This window comes from Cydia fagiglandana, chromosome 16 (genome assembly GCF_963556715.1).
Source record: "Cydia fagiglandana chromosome 16, ilCydFagi1.1, whole genome shotgun sequence".
Taxonomy (NCBI): domain Eukaryota; kingdom Metazoa; phylum Arthropoda; class Insecta; order Lepidoptera; family Tortricidae; genus Cydia; species Cydia fagiglandana.
This window is the reverse complement of record NC_085947.1, coordinates 7,331,919-7,359,851: the sequence shown is the minus strand read 5'-3', so window position 1 is coordinate 7,359,851 and position 27,933 is coordinate 7,331,919. Positions and strand designations below refer to the sequence as shown.

The window sequence follows — 27,933 nt, the reverse complement described above, 5'->3', positions numbered from 1 at the left end:
AAGGTGAGGCCGACCAAGACATACGTCAACAGGCTTATTTTAGCTATTATAATCCGTTTGTTTCATTCTATTTTTCGATGAGGTAAATTGTAGCTCTTACGTGGTACCACAAAATTGGTCGGACAGAGGAACCTGCCAACACAGGATTTGGCCGACCACTTTTTTTTTACTGTCCTCAAAGGCAGCTATCGTACCATACAAGTTTCATACCATTTTTCGATAAAAAAAATTTGATGATTTTTTTATAAATTTGGTCGGACTGCAAAAACTGCCAGGTTAAGGTGAGGCCGACCAAGACATACGTCAACAGGCTTATTTTAGCTATTATAATCCGTTTGTTTCATTCTATTTTTCGATGAGGTAAATTGTAGCTCTTACGTGGTACCACAAAATTGGTCGGACACAGGAACCTGCCAACACAGGATTTGGCCGACCACTTTTTTTTTACTGTCCTCAAAGGCAGCTATCGTACCATACAAGTTTCATACGATTTTTTGATATAAATTTTTTGATGATTTTTTCATAAATTTGGTCGGACTGCAAAAACTGCCAGGTTAAGGTAAGGCCCACCAAGACATACGTCAACAGGCTTATTTTAGCTATTATAATCCGTTTGTTTTATTCTATTTTTCGATGAGGTAAATTGTAGCTCTCACGTGGTACCACAAAATTGGTCGGACAGAGGAACCTGCCAACACAGGATTTAGCCGACCACTTTTTTTTTACTGTCCTCAAAGGCAGCTATCGTACCATACAAGTTTCATACGATTTTTCGATAAAAAAAATTTGATGATTTTTTCATAAATTTGGTCGGATTGCAAAAACTGCCAGGTTAAGGTAAGGCCGACCAAGACATACGTCAACAGGCTTATTTTAGCTATTATAATCCGTTTGTTTCATTCTATTTTTCGATGAGGTAAATTGTAGCTCTCACGTGGTACCACAAAATTGGTCGGACAGAGGAACCTGCCAACACAGGATTTGGCCGACCACTTTTTTTTTACTGTCCTCAAAGGCAGCTATCGTACCATACAAGTTTCATTCGATTTTTCGATAAAAAAAATTTGATGATTTTTTTATAAATTTGGTCGGACTGCAAAAACTGCCAGGTTAAGGTGAGGCCGACCAAGACATACGTCAACAGGCTTATTTTAGCTATTATAATCCGTTTGTTTCATTCTATTTTTCGATGAGGTAAATTGTAGCTCTTACGTGGTACCACAAAATTGGTCGGACAGAGGAACCTGCCAACACAGGATTTGGCCGACCACTTTTTTTTTACTGTCCTCAAAGGCAGCTATCGTACCATACAAGTTTCATACGATTTTTCTATAAAAAAATTTGACGATTTTTTTATAAATTTGGTCGGACTGCAAAAACTGCCAGGTTAAGGTGAGGCCGACCAAGACATACGTGGACAGGCTTATTTTAGCTATTATAATCCGTTTGTTTCATTCTATTTTTCGATGAGGTAAATTGTAGCTCTCACGTGACCCAATAAATCTGGTCGGACTGCAAAAACTGCCAGGCTAAGGTGAGGCCGACCACTTTTTTTTTACTGTCCTCAAGGTCAGGTATCCTACCATACAAGTTTCATTCTATTTTTCGATGAGGTTTTTTTTGATGAATTTTTGTCCAACGTTTTTGCCATTTGTACAAAATCTGCCAGGTTAAGCCTAGGCCGACCAAGTGCGTTGGAAGCTACTAAATGTCAGGTACCTCTACAGGGTAGGTATATTCTATTTTTTGATGAGGTTTGTTTCATGCAGCCGGCTCCCGGACTATGCGGTACGTGATATCGCCGCGCGCATCCATTTCTCTTTCTGACTTAGGATTAGTACTTTGTCAGAATTGAGGATCGCGGGGAACTTAACAAATGTCAGTTTTTTAGAAACCTCAAGTAATCATTAGCTAAAAGCTTCTATTGAAGCAGAGAAAAGGAAAAGCATAGTTGAAGAAATGACCGTCCAAGAAATGTCAGGATATGCATTTAGAATGAAGTCCGGATTTTTGTCAGGATTTTTTTTTCAATGGCAACCTTACTCTATCATATTTGCATTTGCTACTACTAATTAAAAACTATAGTTCGTTATTTAGCATTAAAAAAGGTAAACAATCTTGATGATGATGTGTCTTTTAATTAAAAAACACGTTTTAAAAATAAGTCACAGCAAATATGTAACAATTATGAATCTAATACGATCATTTATATCCTTCTGCTTTCATAAGTAATAGTTACTGATTTTTAAAAAGCGTTTTTCAATTAAAAGACTTGTCAAGATAGCTTACCTTCTTTCTAATGCTAAAAGAACGAACTATACAGGGTGAAATTTAATTCACTGGCCAAATTGAAACACCCGAAAGAACTCGAAAAAATATTAAACACGTGTTTTTTCTTTTAATACCGCTCAGTACTTTTTTTTCGAAATAACTCATCATCAAGTTGTCCTAAAAACCTCGTACGTTATGGTGAACCGACAACTACCCACTACACCCGCTTCTCTCTTATCAGTTAAGGTCATTGACACCCCGCCCCTCCCGCTGTTTGCAATCGCGTCACCAATTATGAACCCTATTGCAGCGAGATAAGAAGACGCTTACCTACATAAGTTGCTAATTTTTCCTTCATACTTTAACGGGCTTAGAACCGTCAAAATGCAAAGGCAACCCATTTTTAATCTAAAATGTTATTTCTGACATTCTGACTAATGATTATTAAGACTGCGTCGTGCAAAATCAGCGAAAAAGGCAGTCACCGTTTAGTCGCTAGCGTCCACATCGCTTGATAAAAAAAATTATAATAAATATCATTATTATCCCAAAGAGTGTGTTTACAACGAATCACCCTTGAAAATTTGAAATCTTTTACAATATAATAAATACACTCATGCAAAGTTGTACCTAAAACGTGATGAACGAGTGTCAGCGTTTAGTAAAATTTGTATAAAAAAATCGATGCTCATGCTACAAAATCGAGTGATTTCGAAAGCCAGATAACTAGACTACAACGAATCAGGCTTTTCCTATTTTTCCTCTTAAAGGCTACAGAGAAATTCAATCATAAACGTAAACTTTCGTAAAATTTCCATACATCCGCCATATCTGTCAAATTCTCCTTCTCCTCAGATGCCCGCTGTGGGCCGTTGGAAGCGGACGCGCACATGGTTTTTCCAAATTGACAGTTCAATTTGGCATATATATTGACAGAAATTCATGTCCGTATACGAATGATGATACCAGTGAAAAACTGTGTTCAAAATAAATAGGGTAAATGAATAATGTCACACGGAGATCCAGAGTCATTAAAATTTTGATTTGTTTTTATTCATAAGTCATAATACTTTAAAAATATAACAAATTATTTAAAATATATACGAACACAACCAAATCAGCGTACTTAGTTTCTTCCTAATTCACTAAAAATTAAAAAAGTTTGAAGATTTGTTTTATCTTATTGGAATAAATTTTCATTGTGCTGGCATTCATATTACGTCATTTTAAAAACATATATGACATAATGTCAATATACTAGATAGACAATTTATCAACAAATTTCTTCACATTTTAACGTAAACAATATAAATTATTAAAATTTTATTTATGAAGACGAAGCAATGTTGTTCACATAATATCAGCAATAAAATTTTTAGTTTCAACCAGTTTTGTTGCTATTCTGAGAGCTATCACGTGCTTTGAAAGTTAATTCAATGATATATCATCAAGAAATTGAAACCAAGACTCGACCTGCAGTCTCAGCGTGTTTTTGTGGCTATATTATCAGTTGAAAGAACGATATTTCCATCGCAGTGGTATGGTTTACGAGTACCTATATTGGTTTCATGTGACGATGTTTATATAAATGTATCTATCAAATAACAACGTGCTTTTATTTCATTGATATTCGGTTCAAAACGATAACTCAGTAACGAAAAATAATTACTTATCAGAAATGCCTTAAAGTTTTTTCAGTGAACGTTTATTTATAGGTATTTATGAGGTCTTATGTCTTATCAGCGTGACTTTGGCCTTTGGACATTTTTGTAATGCTTTGTAATAAGGTAGGTGAGGTATCTATATCCCTCATTTAATAACCTTTTTTTGAATGAATTACAATTTAATTATTTAAATAAATAAGTGGTCTACAAACATACATATCCGCTCGGTCCGCTAAAATAATTTAAGTGCCATACATAATAGGTATATTTAAGATTAACAATCAGTAAACATCATTAATTACGCTCAAATGCTTGTTTCAGTACAAATTGGCTGAAATACTTCCGACATAAAACCTAAAGGTATAAAAGTACAATTTGCTAAGTAAGTAAACTGTCAATCTACATTATTATAATAGATATACTCTTAGAAGTCAGCTTACTGAAGATTAAGAACAACATATAAGTACTTTCTAAATAAAATACAATTTGTTTTTCCATGACTCATGTAGGCCGTATTTTACTATAGACCATTTTAAATTGAAGATGAAATTAATTCATGATAAAAGCTAATAAGGCCCGGTAATATTTTCTGTTATTCTTGAACTTCTGTTCAAGTCAGTGTTCAACTGTCAGTGCAAGTAACAAGGCCCGGTTCCGAACCAACATGGTATGGTTTTTAGGGTTCCGTACCCAAAGGGTAAAACGGGACCCTATTACTAAGACTTCGCTGTCCGTCCGTCCGTCTGTCTGTCACCAGGCTATATCTCACGAACCGTGATAGCTAGACAGTTGAAATTTTCACAGATGATATATTTCTGTTGCCGCTATAACAACAAATACTAAAAACAGAATAAAATAAAGATTTAAATGGGGCTCCCATACAACAAACGTGAATTTATGCCAAAGTTATGCAACGTCGGGAGTGGTCAGTACTTGGATGGGTGACCGTTTTTCTTTTTTGCTTTTTTTTTGTTTTTTTTTTTGCATTATGGTACGGAACCCTTCGTGCGCGAGTCCGACTCGCACTTGCCCGGTTTTTTTTATAAAACGTGTATTTTTCAAAAGCGCTGGAATATTTATATAACTATTTTGGTATATGAAGAAACATGAACAAATGAGAAATCTATATTGAATTGATTTGTTAATAATATCCTAATTATTAATAGAACTATTTCAGTTAAAATAAAGGTGGGCCTTATATGCTTCACCTGACCATAAAACAAAATGCCAACAATCAAATGAATCTAGGCCTTAATTTACTATACAGGGTGGAAAGATAAGTCGGGCCCTGGAGGGAAATTACCTTAATTATACCTTATTTTTAAAAAGAAACAAAACTGCATTCAAAGATTTTCTAAAACTCGTTTGCCTCGCCCGGGACTCGAACCGACTAAAAATTCCAAAAAATAAAAACTCGCAAGTTTATTCTACTAGTCGATACAGTTAATGTTAATGATAACATTTCTCCAAGAAACATTAGGTCACTCGTCTGTCGTACAAAATATCCATAAAATCTAATATTTAGTACTTAAAATTTCGTTTGACAAGCCAAATTGAATAAAAAAAGAAAAATACTTTTAATGCAGTTTTGTTTCTTTTTAAAAATAAAGGAATGTCTCCTTTAAGTAAAATGAGCCAGCTTAAGGATTTAAGGCTCCTCTGTGTATAGCCGCAATAAATGATTGTTCTCACCATTTGAAGAAGAATACGTGTCATCAGTCTTGACGGTGACCTCGGCCGGAGGCGTGGGTTTGGGCTGCGGCACTTTCCGCTTCAGCGGCAGCTCGTCCTCGGAGTCCGACGTGAGGTCCACGAGGACCTCTGTGGCTTTTGGCGTCCTGTTCTCTCCGACTGCGGCGCGTTTGGCGTTACCACTGTTGCCTTCCACTGGTATGACCTCTGTTGGATGAAGAAGTTATTTAATGAAAACATCCTGAATTAGCGCTGGTCGTTGTCAGTGAAGATTGATTGTTTTGTAAAAAAACTAAAAATGTAACAGATATTGATTTGATATGGCCGGATAACAGATACCACCCAACATTCGGACTATTTCCATTGGCCAAATCTGCATTTAAATAGAGTCCTATTTTACATAGCAACGTAATGTACAGTTATGTTCTGGTTTCCTATATAGCGGTGCGTCATCTAGCGGCCGTCTCCATACAAATACTACGACATCCATATTTAGCCGTGTTATTTAGTATGGAGACGGCCGCTATATTGAGGCACCGCTATCCTAGGAAAACCGATCTTACGCATCAAATAAACAGTGACGGACAATGTAATCAAATATTTCGTAAGATGTCAACCTTTGATGTCATAGAAAAAGGATGTGTTCCGGTATATTTGTCCACTTTGGCCGTCACTATCTGTTTGATGCTGACTTCAACCTAAAACGAATTCCAAATTCAAGTAGACTGTGTCATCTAAGTTTGAAATGTCTATTAACATTTTTTGGGATAACTATAAATTATGATTAATGACTTGGTCTCAGTACAGTCATACAGTGGGGCGTAAGCGCGGTCCATTAGGGCTGATTTAGACGGCGCGCGAACTCGCATGCGATTTTAGATACATTGAATAAAACGACTGTTGGTTACGTCCAATTCAACCGACCGATCAAAATCCGCAATGGTATGAAACTCGCATGCGAGTTCTCGCATCGTCTAAATGAGCCTGGAGCGGAAGCGCCTTTTTTCAAGACGGGGAAGGCCTCGACAACGGCATGGCATAAGGCTACATATGTGATGTACAGACCCAGGTCGTCGGCGATGAGCGTGACGGGCTCGGCGGCGGGCTGCGCGGCCTGCGGCGCGCGCGCGGGCGGCGCGTGCGCCGACCAGCTGCCGTCCGCGTGCAGCTGGATCTCGTTGCAGTCGCCCGCCAGCCGCGGCGACGTCAACACCTCTTGGAAGTATCTAACGTACACAAACCAAAACTTCACTTTCATTCACACGATTACCCACCCGCTCCTATCTAAAATACATGAGCATATTGGTGAAACCCTTAATAACTCAAAGGGCAGAGCAATCTGTAGTACGAGGAGTAGCACATATTTCGACAAATCTTTATTACAGTAGAACGCAAAAAATTACAAGTGAGGCTTAATGGAAATATAGGACTTTAGAATAACATTCGCCAATACTTTTGTCGTCTATACAAATTCTAATGTCCGCTTGGTATAATTTATAAATATTAGAGTGAAAGACGCTTGAAAGGATAAGAACTATTATGGTAATTTAACGAAGGTTATAACTAAATTCCACTGCAGGTGCGGACAGTTGGCAGACCTCAGGGACACACTCACCCGTCCACCACCAGCGAGTCGTAGAGCGCGGGCCGGTCGCACACGGGGCACAGCCACGTGGGCTTGCGCTCGTTCATCTGCAGGAACAGCGAGGCGTCGAAGCACTGCAGGTGCGGACAGTTGGCAGACCTCAGGAACACACTCACCCGTCCACCACCAGCGAGTCGTAGAGCGCGGGCCGGTCGCACACGGGGCACAGCCACGTGGGCTTGCGCTCGTTCATCTGCAGGAACAGCGAGGCGTCGAAGCACTGCAGGTGCGGACAGTTGGCAGACCTCAGGAACACACTCACCCGTCCACCACCAGCGAGTCGTAGAGCGCGGGCCGGTCGCACACGGGGCACAGCCACGTGGGCTTGCGCTCGTTCATCTGCAGGAACAGCGAGGCGTCGAAGCACTGCAGGTGCGGACAGTTGGCAGACCTCAGGAACACACTCACCCGTCCACCACCAGCGAGTCGTAGAGCGCGGGCCGGTCGCACACGGGGCACAGCCACGTGGGCTTGCGCTCGTTCATCTGCAGGAACAGCGAGGCGTCGAAGCACTGCAGGTGCGGACAGTTGGCAGACCTCAGGGACACACTCACCCGTCCACCACCAGCGAGTCCTAGAGCGCGGGCCGGTTGCACACGGGGCACAGCCACGTGGGCTTGCGCTCGTTCATCTGCAGGAACAGCGAGGCGTCGAAGCACTGCAGGTGCGGACAGTTGGCTGACCTCAGGGACACACTCACCCGTCCACCACCAGCGAGTCGTAGAGCGCGGGCCGGTTGCACACGGGGCACAGCCACGTGGGCTTGCGCTCGTTCATCTGCAGGAACAGCGAGGCGTCGAAGCACTGCAGGTGCGGACAGTTGGCTGACCTCAGGGACACACTCACCCGTCCACCACCAGCGAGTCGTACAGCGCGGGCCGGTCGCACACGGGGCACAGCCACGTGGGCTTGCGCTCGTTCATCTGCAGGAACAGCGAGGCGTCGAAGCGCTGCAGGTGCGGACAGTTGGCTGACCTCAGGGACACACTCACCCGTCCACCACCAGCGAGTCGTACAGCGCGGGCCGGTCGCACACGGGGCACAGCCACGTGGGCTTGCGCTCGTTCATCTGCAGGAACAGCGAGGCGTCGAAGCACTGCAGGTGCGGACAGTTGGCTGACCTCAGGGACACACTCACCCGTCCACCACCAGCGAGTCGTAGAGCACGGGCCGGTTGCACACGGGGCACAGCCACGTGGGCTTGCGCTCGTTCATCTGCAGGAACAGCGAGGCGTCGAAGCACTGCAGGTGCGGACAGTTGGCTGACCTCAGGGACACACTCACCCGTCCACCACCAGCGAGTCGTAAAGCGCGGGCCGGTTGCACACGGGGCACAGCCACGTGGGCTTGCGCTCGTTCATCTGCAGGAACAGCGAGGCGTCGAAGCACTGCAGGTGCGGACAGTTGGCTGACCTCAGGGACACACTCACCCGTCCACCACCAGCGAGTCGTACAGCGCGGGCCGGTCGCACACGGGGCACAGCCACGTGGGCTTGCGCTCGTTCATCTGCAGGAACAGCGAGGCGTCGAAGCACTGCAGGTGCGGACAGTTGGCCGGCCGGCACGGGCACGACATGCGCATCTTGCCGAGCGGACACATGAGGGACACGCGGAGGGAGGTCGTCGCTATCTCGCTGTCGTAGTCTTCTGACAACTTCTCTTTTACTGTAACAAAGTTATTAATATTATTATTAGTTCAACTCAAGCACGTCAACGCTTGACGCGCGAGGCTAGAGACCTTCGTGCATTCCGACTCCGACAAGTTTTAGGGACAGCACACGATAGACGTGTCATTCAAAGAGTTACGAAACGTTTGCTAGCAAAAAATAGTGTAAGTCAAAGCCCAGAGTTCAAAAATAGGCAGAGGTAAAATCGCTGAGACGAAACCGTGATTTTTTACGTACGACGCACACATTAACCAGGAACTCGAGCAATGATTGGCTCAAGCCCAATAAGTATGTATGGGAGCAAAATCGACTTGTAATGTTATGAGGTCAGTTTTATTTTTAGTGTTTTTCTATTTTTAGGTGCATGGTATACAGCTTCACTTACTGAGCGAGCGCGTGTAGTCCGGGTTCTTGGTGCCCTTGTTCTTGAGCCGGAGCAGCAGCTCGGCGGAGGTCAGCTTGCGCACCAGGAACACGCTGAGCACGTACGCGCGCGTGAAGTCCGACGCCCACGTCACCTGTTATTTAAAAAGTTATAGGTCATAGACGTTTATGATAGAAATATGTAGAATTTGTTACACTTTTTTTCTATCAAATTATGTGAATATTTCATTAAATTTTTGCCTAATATGGGATAAGTATTGATCCACCCATTTACGATTTCGCAACTCAAACTACATAGCTCAATGGAGACTTTTTGGCACAAGATCAATAAATGACTAATATCTTTCCTAATTTGAATCATTTGTACCATATACGGAAAACGTAAACTTCTCGAGTGCAGATGGATGGATATATCATCATAGATGGCGACGGTGGGCTAACCAATACGAATTATATCTAGACAGGCAAGTACTCAAAGTACGATCATAACTTTACATTTTTTTCTAAGTATCAATGCTGATTTTAGAAATCATGTAAATTTACGCTATGCTGAACCGGCCTGTTGGAGTCAAAAGTATGTAATTATAATAATAGTAGTACCTGGACTGTGTTGGCCACTGTGGGACAAAGCTTCACCAGCGAGGATATATTGACAGGCCGCGGCGGCCGCTTCGGCTCCGGTGTTGGCTTGTTCGTTGGGATCGGGTTCTGCACATTCAAACACATATCATTATGCTGCCTTAAAGTTTTATTTGTATGCAATCCCTCGTCTATATTCCAAATTTAAGCTTGTAAGACTTCAAGAATTATCAGAGAGCACTTTTCGATTAGTGACTAAATTGACGTATTTTTAGGTATTCTTCTTTTCATCCTGTTACCCTCTGCTGGGGTGTAGGGCTCGAATCATATTCTTCCATGCTTGGGTAACCTCCTTTGGATTGGAAAAAGTAAAAGTAAGGTTACTTTTAACACAAATTTACAAAAGAAATACTCACTGGCAATGGACACATTTTGTTGTTGACTTTAACGTTAACACTTGGCGGGAAGCAGTCTTCTTGTTCACACGTCGTCTCCAGAAGGCAAAACCTCAATTGGGCCTGTCAACAAACAAGTCAATAGAGTCATGCAATCTACATTCGAGTTCACAAACATCTCTACAAGCCAACTAGGGAATGCAAATCGGTTATTTTCGGTTATTTTTTGTATGGAAATAATCGGTTATTAACCGAAACCGCGGTTATTTCCATACAAAAAATAACCGATTTGCATTCCCTAAAGCCAACATTCGAAAAATATATTTACACGCCTCTAAGACTGACAATAAGATTGTGAAAATGTTTATTGGAATGTATAGACCAGCGGTGGAACAAAAATGGGTTTTGATAACATTAAAGTTTTTTCTTTTTTGATATGTTATTGTAAGCATGTTAAATAACATTCATGTAAAAAGTTAGAAAATTTTAGGTGGAGCGTTCGGCCATATTTAAATTTTCAATTTTTGCTAAATAACTATGTAAATATAAAATTAAAGTTACAAAAAACTTTAACATATTCAATAACACTTTAATTTATTCACAATATTCGGTTTTTAGAAATCTGGAACAGCTGCTTTCTGGTGAACGTAAAAACAGGAATTATAAGTAAATATAGAATTAGAGTAGCTGATATTGCAAAATTACGATATTATCTATCAACTTAGTATACATGTAAAAAGTTAGAAATGTAGACAATGTGCTTGTCTAGATATTGATTTCTCGTTAAGCAGTATAGCCAATATTGAATTAAAGTTTGTAGAGTTAATATTACACGGTCATAATAAAGATCTTACTTCTCACACAAAAGATTAGAAATATAAAATCACGGCGACACTAAATACTGATACGTAAGTATGCATTCCGAGCTTATATTAAGTTACATTTCAAACGCGCGGCGTTTGCGCGCGCCGCGCTGTGCGCCGTGGCAGGAGGCAGCGATCGACGGTCGCGGGCTAGCGGTTAGCGCGGTGCCCTTAAAAATACGCAAAGCGTTTATAAAATTATTATCAATGGTAAATAGTTATTTTACACAGTACACTAATGGAAACTTACCTTCCCTTATTTATTTCTATATGTACTAGGGATTGCCCGCGGTTTCGTTTACGTAGAATTCGTTATCGTGTTAAGTATAGAAATAATAGATACATTTGAAAATTATTTTAGGTGCATTGTCATACAGATAACTACCCTTGTTAAAGTATTCTTCAAATTCAATACACAGGTGTCATTTCAATATAATTTTGCGTAATTTGGCGCTTTTAGGTTATAAATGACTAGCGACATATATTTTTTAAGAGCGATCATCTCCGATAATATTTACTTTATCATAAAATCAATTTCAAACTGATGTTATTCAATATTTATCATTTTAAAGTCAATATTACCAACCAACTGATCCAATTTACCTACGGTAACAACTCAAAATTTGCATCAAATTAAATGCCACTTTTCTTATCCGTTACGAACAATCAAGAGGGCCTTTACGAGCTGATGTGGTGAAAATTTTATTTAACCTTCGTCCCTTAAAACCTTCACTACGCTCAAGGTTCAACTTTACGAACCACTCGCTACGCTCGTGGTTCAATTTTAGAATGTTTGAATTTGTGAATGTGCTTCCTGCCTCGCACAGCCAAACTGTGGAATGAACTGTCCGATACGACCTTCAAACCTTCAAAGACCCCCATCTTAAAGGTCGGCAACGCGCTTGCAACCCTTCTGGTGTTGCGGGTGTCCATGAGCGGCGGTAATCGCTAACCACCAGATGATCCGTCTGCTCGTTTGCCTCCTATTTAATAAAAAAAAATGTTTCCCTTGTTTGGGTATCAATATTAGCACGAGCGGTTAATCAACAACTTTTCCCCTTGTAAACCAAATAAATAAGGTAGGTGAGGTGCAGGCATATGAGGCCCGGCGGGTAACAAGGCCCAGCATTCAAAAATAGCAGTTGCTCCCTATTATTCCCAATTATTCTGAATTTGTACTTGTTGCTAAGAAGGCCCACTGTCAGTGCAGGTAAAAAGGTCTAGTCCCGGGCCTTATTGAACGTATGAGATGAAATATTAGATTAAAATATTTTAAGATAATTTTCAATATTTTTAATCTCTAATTAATAAGGTCGATTTGAAGAAACTTCTATGAAATTATGACTTATAAATAACACTTGCACTGCGTGGGCTGTCAAAATTGCTGCAGACTTTTCTTGGTCTAACTCTAATAATTTTTCACTTGCTTTATTGACCTAAAGACGTTTTAAAGAATCAAAAAGTCTAATAACATTGAGGCACTTATACTTTTTAAAGGCAGTAACTAATTACAAGTGACTTTTTTTTGTTAATACATAGGTAGGTATTTACGATCATCATCATATATTTAAGAGTATGACTCTTGTCGGTGGAGCAATTTCCATGTTTGGCGGTCCTCCGCCTTCTCTTTGACAGCCCGATACGACACGACGTTATCTTTTCCTTTATTTGATCCATGTACGCTCTCCTTGGTCTTCCCCTTTTCCTGTTTGCTTCAACTTTCCCTTCTATGATATTTTTGATAAATTCGTCGTATCGTATCAGGTGCCCAAGCATCCTTCCTCTTCTATTGTCTATAGTTCTTAACAAACTCCTCCTCTCTCCTACTACATAGGCCACACTGAATGTTTTGCACTACTGGCCACTGGTAAATATTTAAATTATGAATTGTATATTAAAAAAAAAATACAGGCTTTTGATTATGGAATGTGACAAATGTTGGCGACAAATCGATCGTCTTTTGTTTTTAATGGCTTGTCAAAGTAAGTCAGTGCGTTGAACGTGGCTTTAACGCGAAAATATTTTTAGAGCTATGATTTTGTTATGATTTTAAAAGTTCGCTTACTCCGCAAGAGTGTAGTGCTTGCCTTCAAAATGCTTTTGGGATTGAAGCACCACATCTGAGCATCGTGAGGCGTTGGTATGGTGAATTTAGTAGAGACAGTATTATTCTAGATAATGATTTTCGTGAAGGTCGACCGTCCACGGCGATCATTTAAGGAAACGTGGCTACTGTGAGACGACTCATTGAAGAAAACCCACGAATCACCTATGACGAAATTTGAGGACAATTAGGGATAGGTATGAGACAAATACAAAAGATTTTACAAGAATATTTAAAAGTCGGGAAGCCTTGTTGTCTTTGGATTCTTCACGAATTAACTTCAGTCCAAAAACAGGTACTTTTTGACTGGTGCCGAGAAATGCTGCGTAAGTATAAGCAAGAAAGTTCAAATGCTGTATATAACATCGTTAGAGGAGATGAAACCTGGATTTACTGCTACGATCCGGAAAAAAGGCATTAGTCCAGTCAATGGGTCTTTCGAAGGTGACAGGAGGCCCATAGAAGTTCAACAAGCCAAAAGCGTTGCCAAACATTTTGATCGTCTGTTTTTTTTAAACGCGACTTTTTTGTACCGTACTTTTAAATAATAAAAGAACGTTAAATACTGAGTAGTACACTACCATTTGTGTGCCCGCAGTCATTGAAAAAGACCGCGAGAGACGACCGAGAAGCCGCATCCTCCTGCGTCATAATAATGCGTCCACCGATACCGCAATAAAGGCAAAAACATTTTTTAATTACGAAAACGTGGAAAATGTCTCTTATACGGATTATAATCCAGACATTGCACCCTGTGACTTCTATCTATTTCCCAAAATTAAGGATTTAATTTGGGGTTTGACATTTAAGACCCCGGATAAGGCAGTTACTACGTTTCATCACCACGTCGAAAACATGCAGTCAAGTGATTGGGCCTCATGCTTCCAAAAATGGTCCGAGCGAGTGAATATGTGCATAGAATGTAAAGGGAAACATTTTGAGAAGCAATAAATGTATTATTATGGTTATAAATGATTTTATTCAAAAGTTACGCAAAACTTTCAGTGTGGCCCTCGTATGCGTAAAACCTCTTCGTTAGTTTTCTTTTCTTTTACGATAGAAATGCGAAAAATAGATATTATGCAACGAGTGACGAATTTTGAAACACGGTCAAAGGGAGTGTTTTAACGTGCTTATTATAGCACCGGTCGTAATGTAGCACCAGATGTACTGTAAAAATTATGTTAAAAGATAATACTTACTGTTACGAATAAATATTTATACTGTAAAAAAATATCCCACCAAACACATTTTCATGTAAATTTTGTTGCTAAGACGAAACCATAAGACTCGCACTGTCAAAAAGTTGTCAGATCTCTTGTCGAGCCAAGCTTCAAACTCTACAAGCCCTAACTTCACTAACTCTACACCTTAGTCAAAATATGTGGCTTGGCTGTTTCGCTACCGCCACATGGGCATAAGGTGAAAAATTTATTAAATTCATTATTTTTAGGGTTCCGTACCTCAAAAGGAAAAATACTGAACCCTTATAGGATCACTCGTGTGTCTGGCTGTCCGTCTGTCACAGCCTATTTGCTCCGCAACTACTGCACCAATAAGTTGAAATTTGGTATACACATGTAAGTCTATAGCCCAAGGACATACATGTAAAGTAAATAATAGAAATTCAAATAAAGGGGTCACTTTTGAGATGAATGATAAATAGAATTAAAAAAAACTATATCTTGTTATAATTAATATAAGAGAATTAGAATATGAATTGATATAAGAGAATTTTGTTAGAATTTTAATTAGTATAAGATAGATATGTATATTGTCATGTTATTTTCTCGAACTCCCCATCGGCATACAAACCTCCTCAAGGTTTTGCCCACGATGGGTCTTGTAATAATAATGTACTTTATTTAGCTTATTGTTCAATAAATAAAAAAAAAATATATATATATATATATATATATATATATATATATATATATATATATATATATATATATATATATATATATATATATATATATCAAACGAAGGGGCTCATTGTAAGAATCTCAGATATATTTTTTCATAATTTTAAAATAAATAGTTTAGAAGTTATTTAAGAAAATACGCAAAAAATGACCATTCCCCCCCCCCCCCCTTATCTCCGAAACTACTGGGTCTAAAATTATGAAAAAAATACACATATTAGCTCTCTTCCTATAGATGACAGGAAAACCTATTAGAAATGTGCAGTCAAGCGTGAGTCGGACTTAAGTACCTAGTTTTCCGATACCTACGGGTTTTTTAAAGACATTTTATTCACTTTTCTCTAAAAAAAATATATTGTTAAAAATTGTGTAATGTACAGAACCCTTGGAACGCGAGTGCGACTCGCATTTGGGCGGTTTTTGTATTATACTTACATACAATAGTTCTTGTAGAAACGAAACGGCCAAGCCACACACTTTTGGTGTAGAGCTAGTAAAGTTAGAGGGCTTGTAGAGTTAGAAGCTTGGCAAGAGATCTGATAACTTTTTGACAGTGCGAGCCTTATGGTTTCGTTTGGGCAACATTTTACATCAAAATGTTTTTGATGGGATTTCACTTCTTTTTGTAAGTTGTTTATGACAATCTTCCATCCCCTAATTTAAAGGGTTGGGGGTGATTTACTATTAAAAATCCTGAAATAAGTATCTGGGGGCATCTGTTACACAATGTACTTCTTACTGATTCCCCATATAAACCCTTCACCCCGTAAGGGTAAACTTTGGGGTTGAAATCTGCCTTCACCCCGTAAGGGTAAACTTTGAGGTTGAAATCTATTCTATATCCTTCCCCATAACAATACCTATCTACATACCAAATTTCAACTAAATCGGTTCAGCGATTATTGATTTCCCATACAAAATTAAACCCCATCTTCATCCCCTTAGGGATAATTTTTTTTTTAATTTATTTGTTGTTTGTGTACTAAAACTATCTTACATACCAAATTTCAGCTTCTTAGAGGACTTCAGGAAGTACTCGGTATTGATGATCATCAAATGAGTGAGTCAGTGACGAAATCGAAGTTTTTAGATATGAATAAAATCTAAAGTATAAGAGCTATGCAATTGATATGCTTAATAAGTCCGAGAACTTTGTTTATCTGGTATAATCCAACCCCAAGTTATGAGGGTTCCAAAAAACGACAAAGCGCTTCGAGAAAAGGTAGATAGTGCCCTTGCGCTTTTCTCGTCTTGGCGGGGGCACTGCCGTGCCCCCAGATGTTAAAAGATGAGACTACTGTAACTAATAAAGATTTATGTTTAGTTACCTACTATTTTCGCGTAAACTAGACAATTTTTATATCTTTAGTTATTAAGACCCAAAATAATTATTTTCACTTATTATAAATAAATCCTCCTGTTATGAAGTATCAAATATTGTTATTTGTATATGTCTAACTCTTAAGTTAAAAACAATAAAATCTGTTATTACCTACTGTCAAAATGATTATTTTTTGCGGGATTAAGTTATACACTGGTAGTGTTCAATAAGGCCCATAATAGGACTTTCATAAAAGGTATATTTTCCAAGAGTATCGTAATATTTTTATAACTATTTTGGTATAATGAAGAAACTTAAATAAATGAGAAACCTATTTGAGTGAGTTTCTCATACTTCATATCCTGTTTATTAAAAAAAAAACATTTTAATTTAAGGTGGGCTGTATATAGGCATATACGGCCCACACGGAATATACAATAAGGTAAGTGAGGCCACTTACCTTATTGTATATTCAGGATGAATACCGTGTAATATTGATCAGTTGGTTTATAATATACATATTATGATATTGACGTTGAATAGGACAGGACATGACAATAGGAACCAGAAATAGGTATAGTTGGTCAAACCAATTTGTCAGTAAATAAAAACGATAAACTATATTCATCCTTTTCTTTTGGGTGCTAGTACTAGTGTAAGTCAAAGATAGTATGATGATTCTCCCTGTCTATGTTTGAAATGAGACAGTCCTTTGACAAACTATGTATAGTAAAAAATAGTTGTGAATATCTTGTACATTTTTATTACAATATTAGTCAAGATAATGAAATATAGCTGGTCAAGCAAATCTTGTCACTAAAAAAAGGCGCGAAATTCAAATTTTCTATGGAACGACATCCCTTCGCGCCTACATTTTTCAAATTTGCCGCCTCTTTCTACTGACAAGATCTGATTGACCAGCTGTAGGTATTTTTACTTAATAAGATATTTTAATTTCACGTAATGTCCGCATCTAATTTATATATGTGCACGGTAAACAAACAAATGAATGATAAGAAAAGACAGACAGTGTTACTGAGCGGGAGGTGGGGCGAGGGGCGAGGTATAGGTAATTAGGTAGGCTATGATAGGCTCTCGAGCGCCGCGCCGGCGACTGACGGACCAGCGCGGCGTATGTATGAATTTCGCGCCTTTTTAACTAGATTTTACTATTACAATGCAAGCTACACACAGAAATTTCTTACTTTCCATAATATGGCTGCGTATATTATTTTATAGTAATAGACTTATTTTTACAGACTCTAATTCAATATTAGATTTTATAGGACAAAAAACGTATATTAATTCTAAAGCATATATCTTATTCTTCTAGCTTTTTAGCTTACCTATTAACTTATAAATTTAGATATGTTGTTGTGGATTTATTAAACTTTAATTCAATATCGACAAAATAATAAGCTAATTGTAGTTTGACAAAGAAGCACGTTAAAAAAAATTCTAATAATTTTACATTATAAAGCGTCATACATATTATAAACAATGGAACTTAAACATTGCACTTTAATTCAATATTAAAAAATCATTACTAAAAATATATAAATACCTAATTTATATCTAACGCTCGTTCTAACTTTTCATCATATATAGCATATATGCTTTAAAATATGTCCTATATCAGATAAGTATCACTTTTTCAACTTTAGAATTATCAAAACTTTTAGTGCAAAAATCCGGTCCCACTATTGAGCTAGTAGGCCTGTGAAGATGTTTATGAAATTTACGCTAAAAATTCGTCCAGCAAAATGGTTAAGAGTGTCTTTGGGCGTTAAGAGCAAACATCATTGACATGCACCCCAGTTTTTTCTTTTCTAGAGATCACCAGGAGTCTTTTATCAGGCGACTGTTTTTTTATTCATTCTTCATTGGGTTCTCAATATAGTAAAGAAGTAGTACATTGCCCACTCGCACCGCGTAATAGCCTAGGCTAGCGGCAACGTTCTAGTGCATAAAGCAAGGGATCGCAAGGGCGGATGGAGATGGACGCCTCAAACGATCTCGAAGCATCGACACAATGTGTTTGCGCGCCTTATGGATTTGTAGTTTTAATTTCCTCGCGCCTGCCTGCTGTATCAAACTGGCATTTTAGTTAGGTAGTACCTTCAGTTCTACCGCCCCTAGTCCCACCAATGTGGCATCCGGGTAACGGTTCTACTTGTAGTTCTCACTTGTATAACATAGTCTAGTTTGTTGGTGGTGCCGACGATGTCCTTGCCGCAGGCGATGTCGGTGGCCTGCGCGGGTGTGAGGTGGAACTGGTAGGCCCCCTCCTGCATGCGGCCCGCTTGTGTCGGCATCATTGTGGTCGGCTTCATCAGTTTAGGTAAGACATCATGGTAGGCCTCAGGTCCTAGTTCTCACCTGTATAACATAGTCTAGTTTGTTGCTGGTGCCGACGATGTCCTTGCCGCACGCTATGTCGGTGGCCTGCGCGGGTGTGAGGTGGAACTGGTAGGCCCCCTCCTGCATGCGGCCCGCTTGTGTCGGCATCATTGTGGTCGGCTTCATCAGCTCCGCCATTACGTCGTAGAACGGCAATCTGTAACAAATTCAGAGTTAACCTTTTGACCGCCAATGACGTCAACTGACGCGCGCGGCTATAGCCTAATATCAATCTTCGTGCATTCCAGCAACGCGGCGTTCAAACCTTTCAAACTAAACTTGGGCGTTTTCTAAAATAAATATCGAAATCCTGATTCTCACAGATCCTGGTGTTTTTGGGTTCTTTCAACTCAGAATCACTAGCCAGTGAACGCATATATTTAGTATGGAAACCGCCTTTAGGAACATTACCGTTCAAATTCTCGGGCCAAATTAGCACACATACAAAATTACGCCTACATTTAAATAAGACGACGCGTTTACAGAGCCTGTAATCAAAGCTGGTAAACAAAATAATAGTCATCTTTATTACACTAATGGTACATAAGCTAAGTGTAGATGAAATGCATATAATGTCAATAACTACCAATCAGCGACATTAATCCGCTAATAACCTTCTTGCTGTACGTACTGGCCGCTGAGAGTTTGCGGTTCATATTTGATTAGAATATGACTTGGACAGGGATAGGTTTATGCCATACATTGAAGAACCAGTCAAATAATTCACGTATAATAATTTAATGCAGATTAAAAGATAACTAGTTAAAATGTTGTTATGAAATGACAGACTAACTCAACATAAGTAAATATATCATTGTTGTATAAATGTATTCCGCTATAATAAGTATTTTGTATATTTTATTATAAATTTGTATGGCAGTGCGAAGTCACGTTCAGGTATAGTCTGTCCGTTTATCTAAGATCAAGTACGCCATTGTAAATATATTATGGTAAACTTGATCTTAGAATTCGGATTGGCTATACAGCCTGCAAAATTTACATGGGTACACGAATCGGGTCAAAAATATTTGAATAGGCGGAGTCACAATAAATCCCCACTTTCAGTTCCAATGGAAATATTTTATATGTATATAGCCGGTCAAGCAAGTTTGTCGGTAGAAAAAGGTGCAAAATTAAAATTTTGTATGGGACCACACCCGTTCGCGCGCTTACATTTTCTAAATTTGCCGCTCTTTTATACTGACGGAAATGGCTTGAGAGAGAACCTACATATATGTGACGGTAGAGGGTAGATTCGAATGATCAACATTTTCAGATAATGTGTGTATTTGTTAAATTAATTCAGTGGAAGTGTATCTACATATAGGAGACCGGGTATGATTATCTCACGAGTTATATCTCATGAATAGAACATATTCTAGATATCTTTCCAGGCATCCACTTAATTTCATGTCTCTCTAATTGGACAGCTTTTTTCCATAGTTCTCTGCGAATAGCATCTTGTGGGAATCTGAATGGAAAGTAATGTAAAATGATAATATCAAATTTGATTATTAATTTGAATGAATGAGGTAGTTTTTTTACAGCTCCATCTCATGAAATAAAAAAGGAAAATACAAATCTGTAAGAAAGAATTCATTACCTACTACATTTATAATTATATAGAAAATACCTAAACCAAGCACAAGTTAATAAAATAGTCTACTTCATTTGGCATAATACCATCCCTATTATCCTCGCAATTTAAAAAGTCGTATGTTGTTATGAAAGTCGTATGCAGTTGTTACGTTTTAGCTTAGCACGGTAGTATTGAAAACAAATCGTCATGTTTATTCCAAATTTTACTGAAGTTATCTGTTTACTACAAGTGAAAAGTGATTCCACTATCCTTGGTATGAACTAAAATAACTTCTGCACCACTTCACGACACATGAAAACATTTTTAATTACAAAAAAACGTTGTTTTTATAAATCAATTTAGCCATCCGTCACTGACTGTCATCTCGGACGAACTGAAGTTGCGAATCGAATAGTTTGTAAGCACCGCCTACAATCGAATAGTTTACGTTGGGTCATAACTAAGCGGACAGAATACTTCCATGTATATCAGTTCGCTGTCACTAGCATATTCAATTCTGATGATAAAATAAAATGTCCCAAAATTTTTTATGAAAATTGTACGTTCCACTACGTCACGCACATACAAGTGAAATTTTTTTTCATACTAAAGCGTGACGTCATGGAGTGGACATTTTGGAACATCTTTTTTTAATGGTGGGATAGAAAATGCTGTCGATTCTGAGTAGAATGAGCCCAAGAACGTCCAGATTTGAAAGATTCAGGTTTTCAATATTTATTTTAGAAAACGCCCACTTACCCTCGTCAGAGTTATTTGGTATCGGCGTACCTATTATATTTTTAGTGTCATACCTGTCACCATTTTCTTTCCCCATATACTTGTAAAGAGACTTAGTGGCAATAGTGGCCCTTCGACGTAACTCTTACAAAGTCGATTTAAGTTGAAGAACATTTTCTCACTGCTCCACGACACATTTTTTGACTGCTTTTTCTCCGACTTCAAAAAAAGGAGGAAGTTCGCAATTCGTCGGCATCTTAGTGAATGTTGGGACTGGGTTCAACACTAAGGCCCACTTTCACCATGCCACTAACCCCGGGGTGAGGAGCGATTAAACTGTTGACCCAGTGTCAAATTGTACTGGTAACCATAACTCCAGGTTTAACCGGTTAACCCCGGGTTAGTGGAACGGTGCAAGTGCGCTTTACGCTGTCAAGGCTTAACTCACTTCTTGAACTTGACGTCGGGGTGCACGGGGTAGGGCGGCAGCGGCGCGGTGGGGGAGGGGGACGGCATGGGCGCGAGCGCGGCGCCCGGCGTGCCGTACCCGTGGTACATGCCGCTCGCGTACATGTTCTGTCGTGCCTGCGGTACATTATTACTTTTAAACACTGATTTGAATCGGCATCCCTTTTATTATAACAGGAATGTAAATCGAGGCTTGAGTTGAGACACTTTAAATTAAAAAAAAAAGTATAACATGAATTAATTAAATTTTTTTTTTGTTTGTTCAATAGGATTGAGGGAGGAGTAGCGCGATATACTGATGTGGGATGTTGGTATGGTACTGGGCCCTTATACTCTGCGACCCGCTCGACTCTAGCGCCTGTAGAACACTTACAGTGACCGGCATGCCCTGTTGTCGCGAGTCCGTGTTGTACCCGGTGACGGCGGGGTGCTGGTACATGTTGCGCTGCGACGCCAAACCCGGCGCCAGCGGGTCCTTACCCTGCGACCCGCTAGACCCTAGCGTCTGTAGAACACTTACAGTGACCGGCATGCCCTGTTGTCGCGAGTCCGTGTTGTACCCGGTGACGGCGGGGTGCTGGTACATGTTGCGCTGCGACGCCAAACCCGGCGCCAGCGGGTCCTTACCCTGCGACCCGCTAGACCCTAGCGTCTGTAGAACACTTACAGTGACCGGCATGCCCTGTTGTCGCGAGTCCGTGTTGTACCCGGTGACGGCGGGGTGCTGGTACATGTTGCGCTGCGACGCCAAACCCGGCGCCAGCGGGTCCTTACCCTGCGACCCGCTAGACCCTAGCGTCTGTAGAACACTTACAGTGACCGGCATGCCCTGTTGTCGCGAGTCCGTGTTGTACCCGGTGACGGCGGGGTGCTGGTACATGTTGCGCTGCGACGCCAAACCCGGCGCCAGCGGGTCCTTACCCTGCGACCCGCTAGACCCTAGCGTCTGTAGAACACTTACAGTGACCGGCATGCCCTGTTGTCGCGAGTCCGTGTTGTACCCGGTGACGGCGGGGTGCTGGTACATGTTGCGCTGCGACGCCAAACCCGGCGCCAGCGGGTCCTTACCCTGCGACCCGCTAGACCCTAGCGTCTGTAGAACACTTACAGTGACCGGCATGCCCTGTTGTCGCGAGTCCGTGTTGTACCCGGTGACGGCGGGGTGCTGGTACATGTTGCGCTGCGACGCCAGACCCGGCGCCAGCGGGTCCTTACCCTGCGACCCCCCGCCCGGCACGCCCGACGACCCTAGTGCCTGGTTGTTCCTGTTGAATTATATATCTATTATTGACATTGCTCTTTGGAAATCCTTCGTTCAACTTAGCATCACTTGCACCATACCACTAACCTAGGGTTAACCGGTAAAATCATTAACTGAGTGTCAAATTGTATTGGTAACCATGGTAACTCCAGATTTAACTAGTTAACCCCGGGTTAGTGTAATGGTACAAGTGGCGCCTATTGATGTAGTATTGCAAATTAGAACTAGTCAAGATGTTATGGCAATTTCAAATGGTGGCAGCTTGACTGTACAACAGTCAAAGCAGTGCATGCGTCCAGGACCACACATGTTCATGTATAGGACTGTACTGGGGCTCGCCTTCAAGAAAATAGTGTTCTCTTGTACTGTCATCCGTCTTAAGGTTTCGTCACACAGGCGCGTTATCCGGGCGGGGCGTGAGCGTTCTATATGTAAAAGCTGCGCGCCCCGCTCACTCGCCGCCCGCAAAACGCGCGTGTGTAATGGAACCTTTACGACCTAAGAGGTGCAGTTTATAGCAAATCACACTAACGCCCCAACACCGAAGCCATGACTCATGCATCAACTGATAGACTCCGACATCCACACTGGAGTGCAGCGGCTGCGAGGTAAAGACACTTGCCTAGAATTGTTGTTCTTATGTGAACGTCCGTTTTCGGTAGCTTTGAGCCGCGATCTAAGTTCGGACGAGTTGCCATTTTCGGAGGGTGCCGCATTACTCGGTGCCGCGTTTCCTACCCTCGCTGAAGATCGTGTTTTAACCATTGTTGATGAGCGACCATCTCATGTCAACTGAAATTCAGCCGTCACAACGGACGTAAATCAAAAGTCAACTACACAACTGTGGGAGTTTTCTGGAAAATTTCTTGTGGAAAATCACTGCACGGCCGTCTCCTTATTTCTCTTACACTAAGCGCCAAATTTAGATGAAAGGGATAGGGCTCTAGTGACATCTGCAATTGAATAATTACTTTTAGTCATCAATGGTTAAAACATGTCTATCAGCTTTAATACCACTAAACGAACCGCAAGTCCTCTACGATGCTTTAAACGACAATTTAGATCAATGATGGTGTTCCCGTTTTGATTATTTTGATAAATTATTCCACTGCAGCTGTGAAGGAGCTTGCTAAGGAGAAAAAGTATATTAGAAATTTGCAATGTGACCGGGAGTGGCTTCGGGAAGACTGGAGCTAGATAAGAGAAATAAGATGACTGTCCTGTCAATGAAATTTTCCAGAAAAGTATACCATTAACAACAAGTTGCTCCATAGTCAGCCTGGACTCGACAACACGGAACGGCAATGCATTTGGCATTTAGTGTTTTAGTCTAGGCTAGCTTGTGGACACATAAACAACAAATCATTGTATGTGAGAGAAACTTGCAACAGTCAGGAGGGATGGGAACAAGCTTAAAAATTAAATAAAAAAAATATCACAAATTAATTTAAAAATACTATATTCTTTTTAAATACACACGTGAAAAGGTGGATTGCAAACTGTTTTTAAATATATTTATTATAGATATATTATGTACTATTAGATAACAATCTGATAAGCCAGTTAAAACACAAAATATGGGTTTATTGTGAACTATGAGTAAGCTGGAACTAGTTATTAAGTATTTTAATTGGGCAAACAAAATATATTAAATACATAAATACATTTTCATATACATCATGCACATATTTCCTAATTTAACTGATATTGAAGTTAGGATATTAAGGTATCCCTCGAAAACATAATTATATTTGTATTGTTTTGGCAAGCTAAACAAAACAAAATGTGAAAGTAATTAAGGGTCTAATAAAAAAAAAATAGACAATGGTTGCGGCGTCATCAAATAACACTGAGTGTTAATTATTATGAGAACTACTAGAAATAAATATAACTCAAAATTGATTATTTGTATGCCACAACTAAAAGGCCGGTTATCAACGGATTTATGAAAGATGCAATAGAGTTCTGTATCATATGACTTATGTGAAAATAATGTCTTTATACAGTACAGTACAAAATGACCCTAATAGTTCACGTTGTGTCTGGACATTTCATAGAGCGCCTCCCGCCGCGAATTCGACAAATATTTAAAATGAACCGGCACGAGACACCGGTAAACATTTTTTTAATGATATGAAATGTTGGTAGCCGAATAAACAAACATACAAATATTCTATAAAACTAAGTTTTTAGGAAAAACGTTTACGGAACCCAAACAATATGGATGTCAGGTGTTCAAACGAAAGTTACTCACCATGATATAGCGTTACCGTAATCGTAATACCTACTCATATTAACTATAAGTCATAAAAATTACACTGACATTTAGTAACACTTAATTTAACTATTTACGAATATCTTACAAAACGCCACACTATTTGACGCCTGCTGCATTATTCAGCCGCCACGTTGGACATAGACTAAAAACAAAGCAGTCTAATTTTTTAAGTGACATCTATTGACGCCTTTACTTGCCTAGATAGAGGGCCGTTTGCATTTAAGTTTAAATTTGTAACAAAAAGTCAAAACAACGTTAGTGACCATTTTGGATGTAGATCTTGTTATCATTAATGACTTCAAACTGTTTCATTCACAAAACGAATATTCCACCAAACAAAACATGGCACACAGTGCAACTTAATTCCGCAAACGCTAATGTAAAGCTTACATACATGGGAGAAAACCAAAGACGAAATAGAAAATTGGTGCATCATATCCGGATCCCATTTGGTAGGGTTGTCGAAACGCTGAACGTTCGGATGTGCATATAAAAAAGTAAAAGTAATTTAAATAAATTATTACGTTAATCATATTTCATTGTCTTCGTGATCGTTATGGATATCGATCGATGCCAGCACTTTTACTATATCCATGTCACACCCTCTTTGAGGAGGAATTCCGGGATAAAAGTAATATAAAATAAGTATTTAAACACCTTTCCAGGCTATTTTTGTGTACCAAATTTCATCGAAATCAGAGGGCCTACCGCGAACTACGTTCGACTTGTTGCCTTTCTGTCACACTTACGTACGAATTTACAAGTGGGGCAGAGAGGCAACACGTCGAACGTGGTTCGCGGTAAGCCCTCAGCTCAACCGTTTTTGCGTGAGGTACTATCATTCAAATACAATCAAACACAACAAACTTTCTCATTTATAATAATATTATCATGTTCATTTTTATTTTACTTACTACTTACCAGAGTGCACATTACTTTCCGAGCCTGGCCCTACATTTACCTTTTTATGTATATCTCAGGCGTTAAAATGGCAATTTGATTAACCATAATGTGCAAAAACCCACCGTAGTTTTAAAATAAAACCGGACAGTTGGTAGGGGTAGTATGTATTAGCCAACGGAATATAAACCAGACCTTAGCTAAATACATTTAAATTTAACATTATTTATTAAAATTAATATAATGATATTTATTTAGAAGCGCTGGTGGCCTAGCGGTAAGAGCGTGCGACTTTCAATCCGGAGGTCGCGGGTTCAAACCCCGGCTCGTACCAATGAGTTTTTCGGAACTTATGTACGAAATATCATTTGATATTTGCCAGTCGCTTTTCGGTGAAGGAAAACATCGTGGGGAAACCGGACTAATCCTAATAATGCCTAGTTTCCCCTCTGGGTTGGAAGGTCAGATGGCAGTCGCTTTCGTAAAAACTAGTGCCTACGTCAAATCATGGGATTAGTTTTCAAGCAGACCCCAGGCTCCCATGAGCCGTGGCAAAATGCCGGGATAACGCCAGGAAGAAGAATATAATGATATTTACTATAGATGGTCAAGCAAATCCTGTCAGTAGAAATAGGCGCGATATTCAAATTTTCTGTGAGAGGATATCCCTTCGCGCCTACATTTTTCAAATTGTCCGCCTTTTTCTACGGACAAGATCTGCTTGACCAAGATATTAGCGTAACTTGCGACGTCATGTAACTTTAGTGATATCGTTATATATGTTTCCGAACGTACTTAAGTGGAAGCATCTTTATTCCATTACGTCACTACCGGTTCCTAGTTGACAGTGCTGTACAACTTCCTGTATTCTATCGATATCGATAAACATAACGAATACGATATTCTGATATGTCGTGAAGGGAAAACGACCCTTGCAAGAGTCATCGGGCCCGACATCGGCTTCAACCGCAAGGTCCGCAAGTGCCCGGCGGCAGGATGTGGATGAAATAAGCCCTTTACCAGTTTGTGGGCATATAATATAAATTATACTTTTATCACACAGTTTAATCATTTCCCTTATCAATCTTGCTCTTGAGAGCTTGTAAGAAATATCTTGCCGTGTCCTTTCCGGGATTCGAATCCTGGACCTCCTGTTTCGTCACTACGTAGTGGGCCATATGAATTTCAACCCTATAGAAAAGACGGTAAAAGTCCTTTTTAAATGGGCATGTCTTCTGTTACTTAAAGCGAAAGCCGGCCCTTTTGATAGCAAACTCAGTTTTGGCTTTTATACTTTACTAGTTTCTGCCCGTTACCATGTCTGCGTAGAATGATAATAATTATTGGTAAATACTAGAAATAGAAATAGAAATCGTTTATTTGCAAACCATGGTACATAGGCGGTACAATAAAAATAGAATCACATGGCACCCTATAAAGGGTATAGCAAGTATTCTTATAGCTAGGTAGGACTACTTTGTATAGTAACATAATGATATTATTGTCCTCGGTTCAGCGGTTTACCTACGCCACCTACGCATGAAGAGGTATTAACAGACAAACCAACAGACAGATATACTTTCACATTTATAATATTATGTAGTAGGGATTGTGAATATAAATCTTATCGTTGCGTAAAGCGCTCAAATGCTAAAGACAAGTCAATAAAGAAGACTGTCAACCTATCTACTTACGGATGTTGTTATTTTTACGACTAGACAGCCCAGTTAGTTTTTACTGCGAGAGCGGTTTTGAGTCCCGAGATCATATCATTATATAATTTATTTTATATCCTCCTT

The 27,933-nt window shown here is 39.8% G+C and overlaps 1 protein-coding gene and 1 long non-coding RNA gene across 2 annotated transcripts in view; one reads left to right on the top strand and one right to left on the bottom strand.

The window, feature by feature from the left end:
- The window catches only part of LOC134671874 (E3 SUMO-protein ligase PIAS2), a 33,707-nt gene extending 8,337 nt beyond the window's left edge, over positions 1-25,370 (bottom strand). Inside the window, exons 1-11 of the mRNA XM_063529733.1 lie at positions 25,211-25,370; positions 23,579-23,748; positions 22,764-22,960; positions 21,676-21,838; positions 18,890-19,067; positions 10,319-10,420; positions 9,924-10,031; positions 9,325-9,457; positions 8,703-8,937; positions 6,693-6,853; positions 5,628-5,834 (exon numbers count right to left, since the gene is read on the bottom strand). Of these exons, the coding sequence (XP_063385803.1) occupies positions 5,628-5,834; positions 6,693-6,853; positions 8,703-8,937; positions 9,325-9,457; positions 9,924-10,031; positions 10,319-10,420; positions 18,890-19,067; positions 21,676-21,838; positions 22,764-22,960; positions 23,579-23,721 (1,627 nt within the window). The 5' untranslated portion in view covers positions 23,722-23,748; positions 25,211-25,370. The remainder of the gene's footprint in view (positions 1-5,627; positions 5,835-6,692; positions 6,854-8,702; positions 8,938-9,324; positions 9,458-9,923; positions 10,032-10,318; positions 10,421-18,889; positions 19,068-21,675; positions 21,839-22,763; positions 22,961-23,578; positions 23,749-25,210) is intronic.
- The window catches only part of LOC134671882 (uncharacterized), a 274,843-nt gene that overhangs the window by 180,122 nt on the left and 66,788 nt on the right, over positions 1-27,933 (top strand). The window lies entirely within an intron of this gene.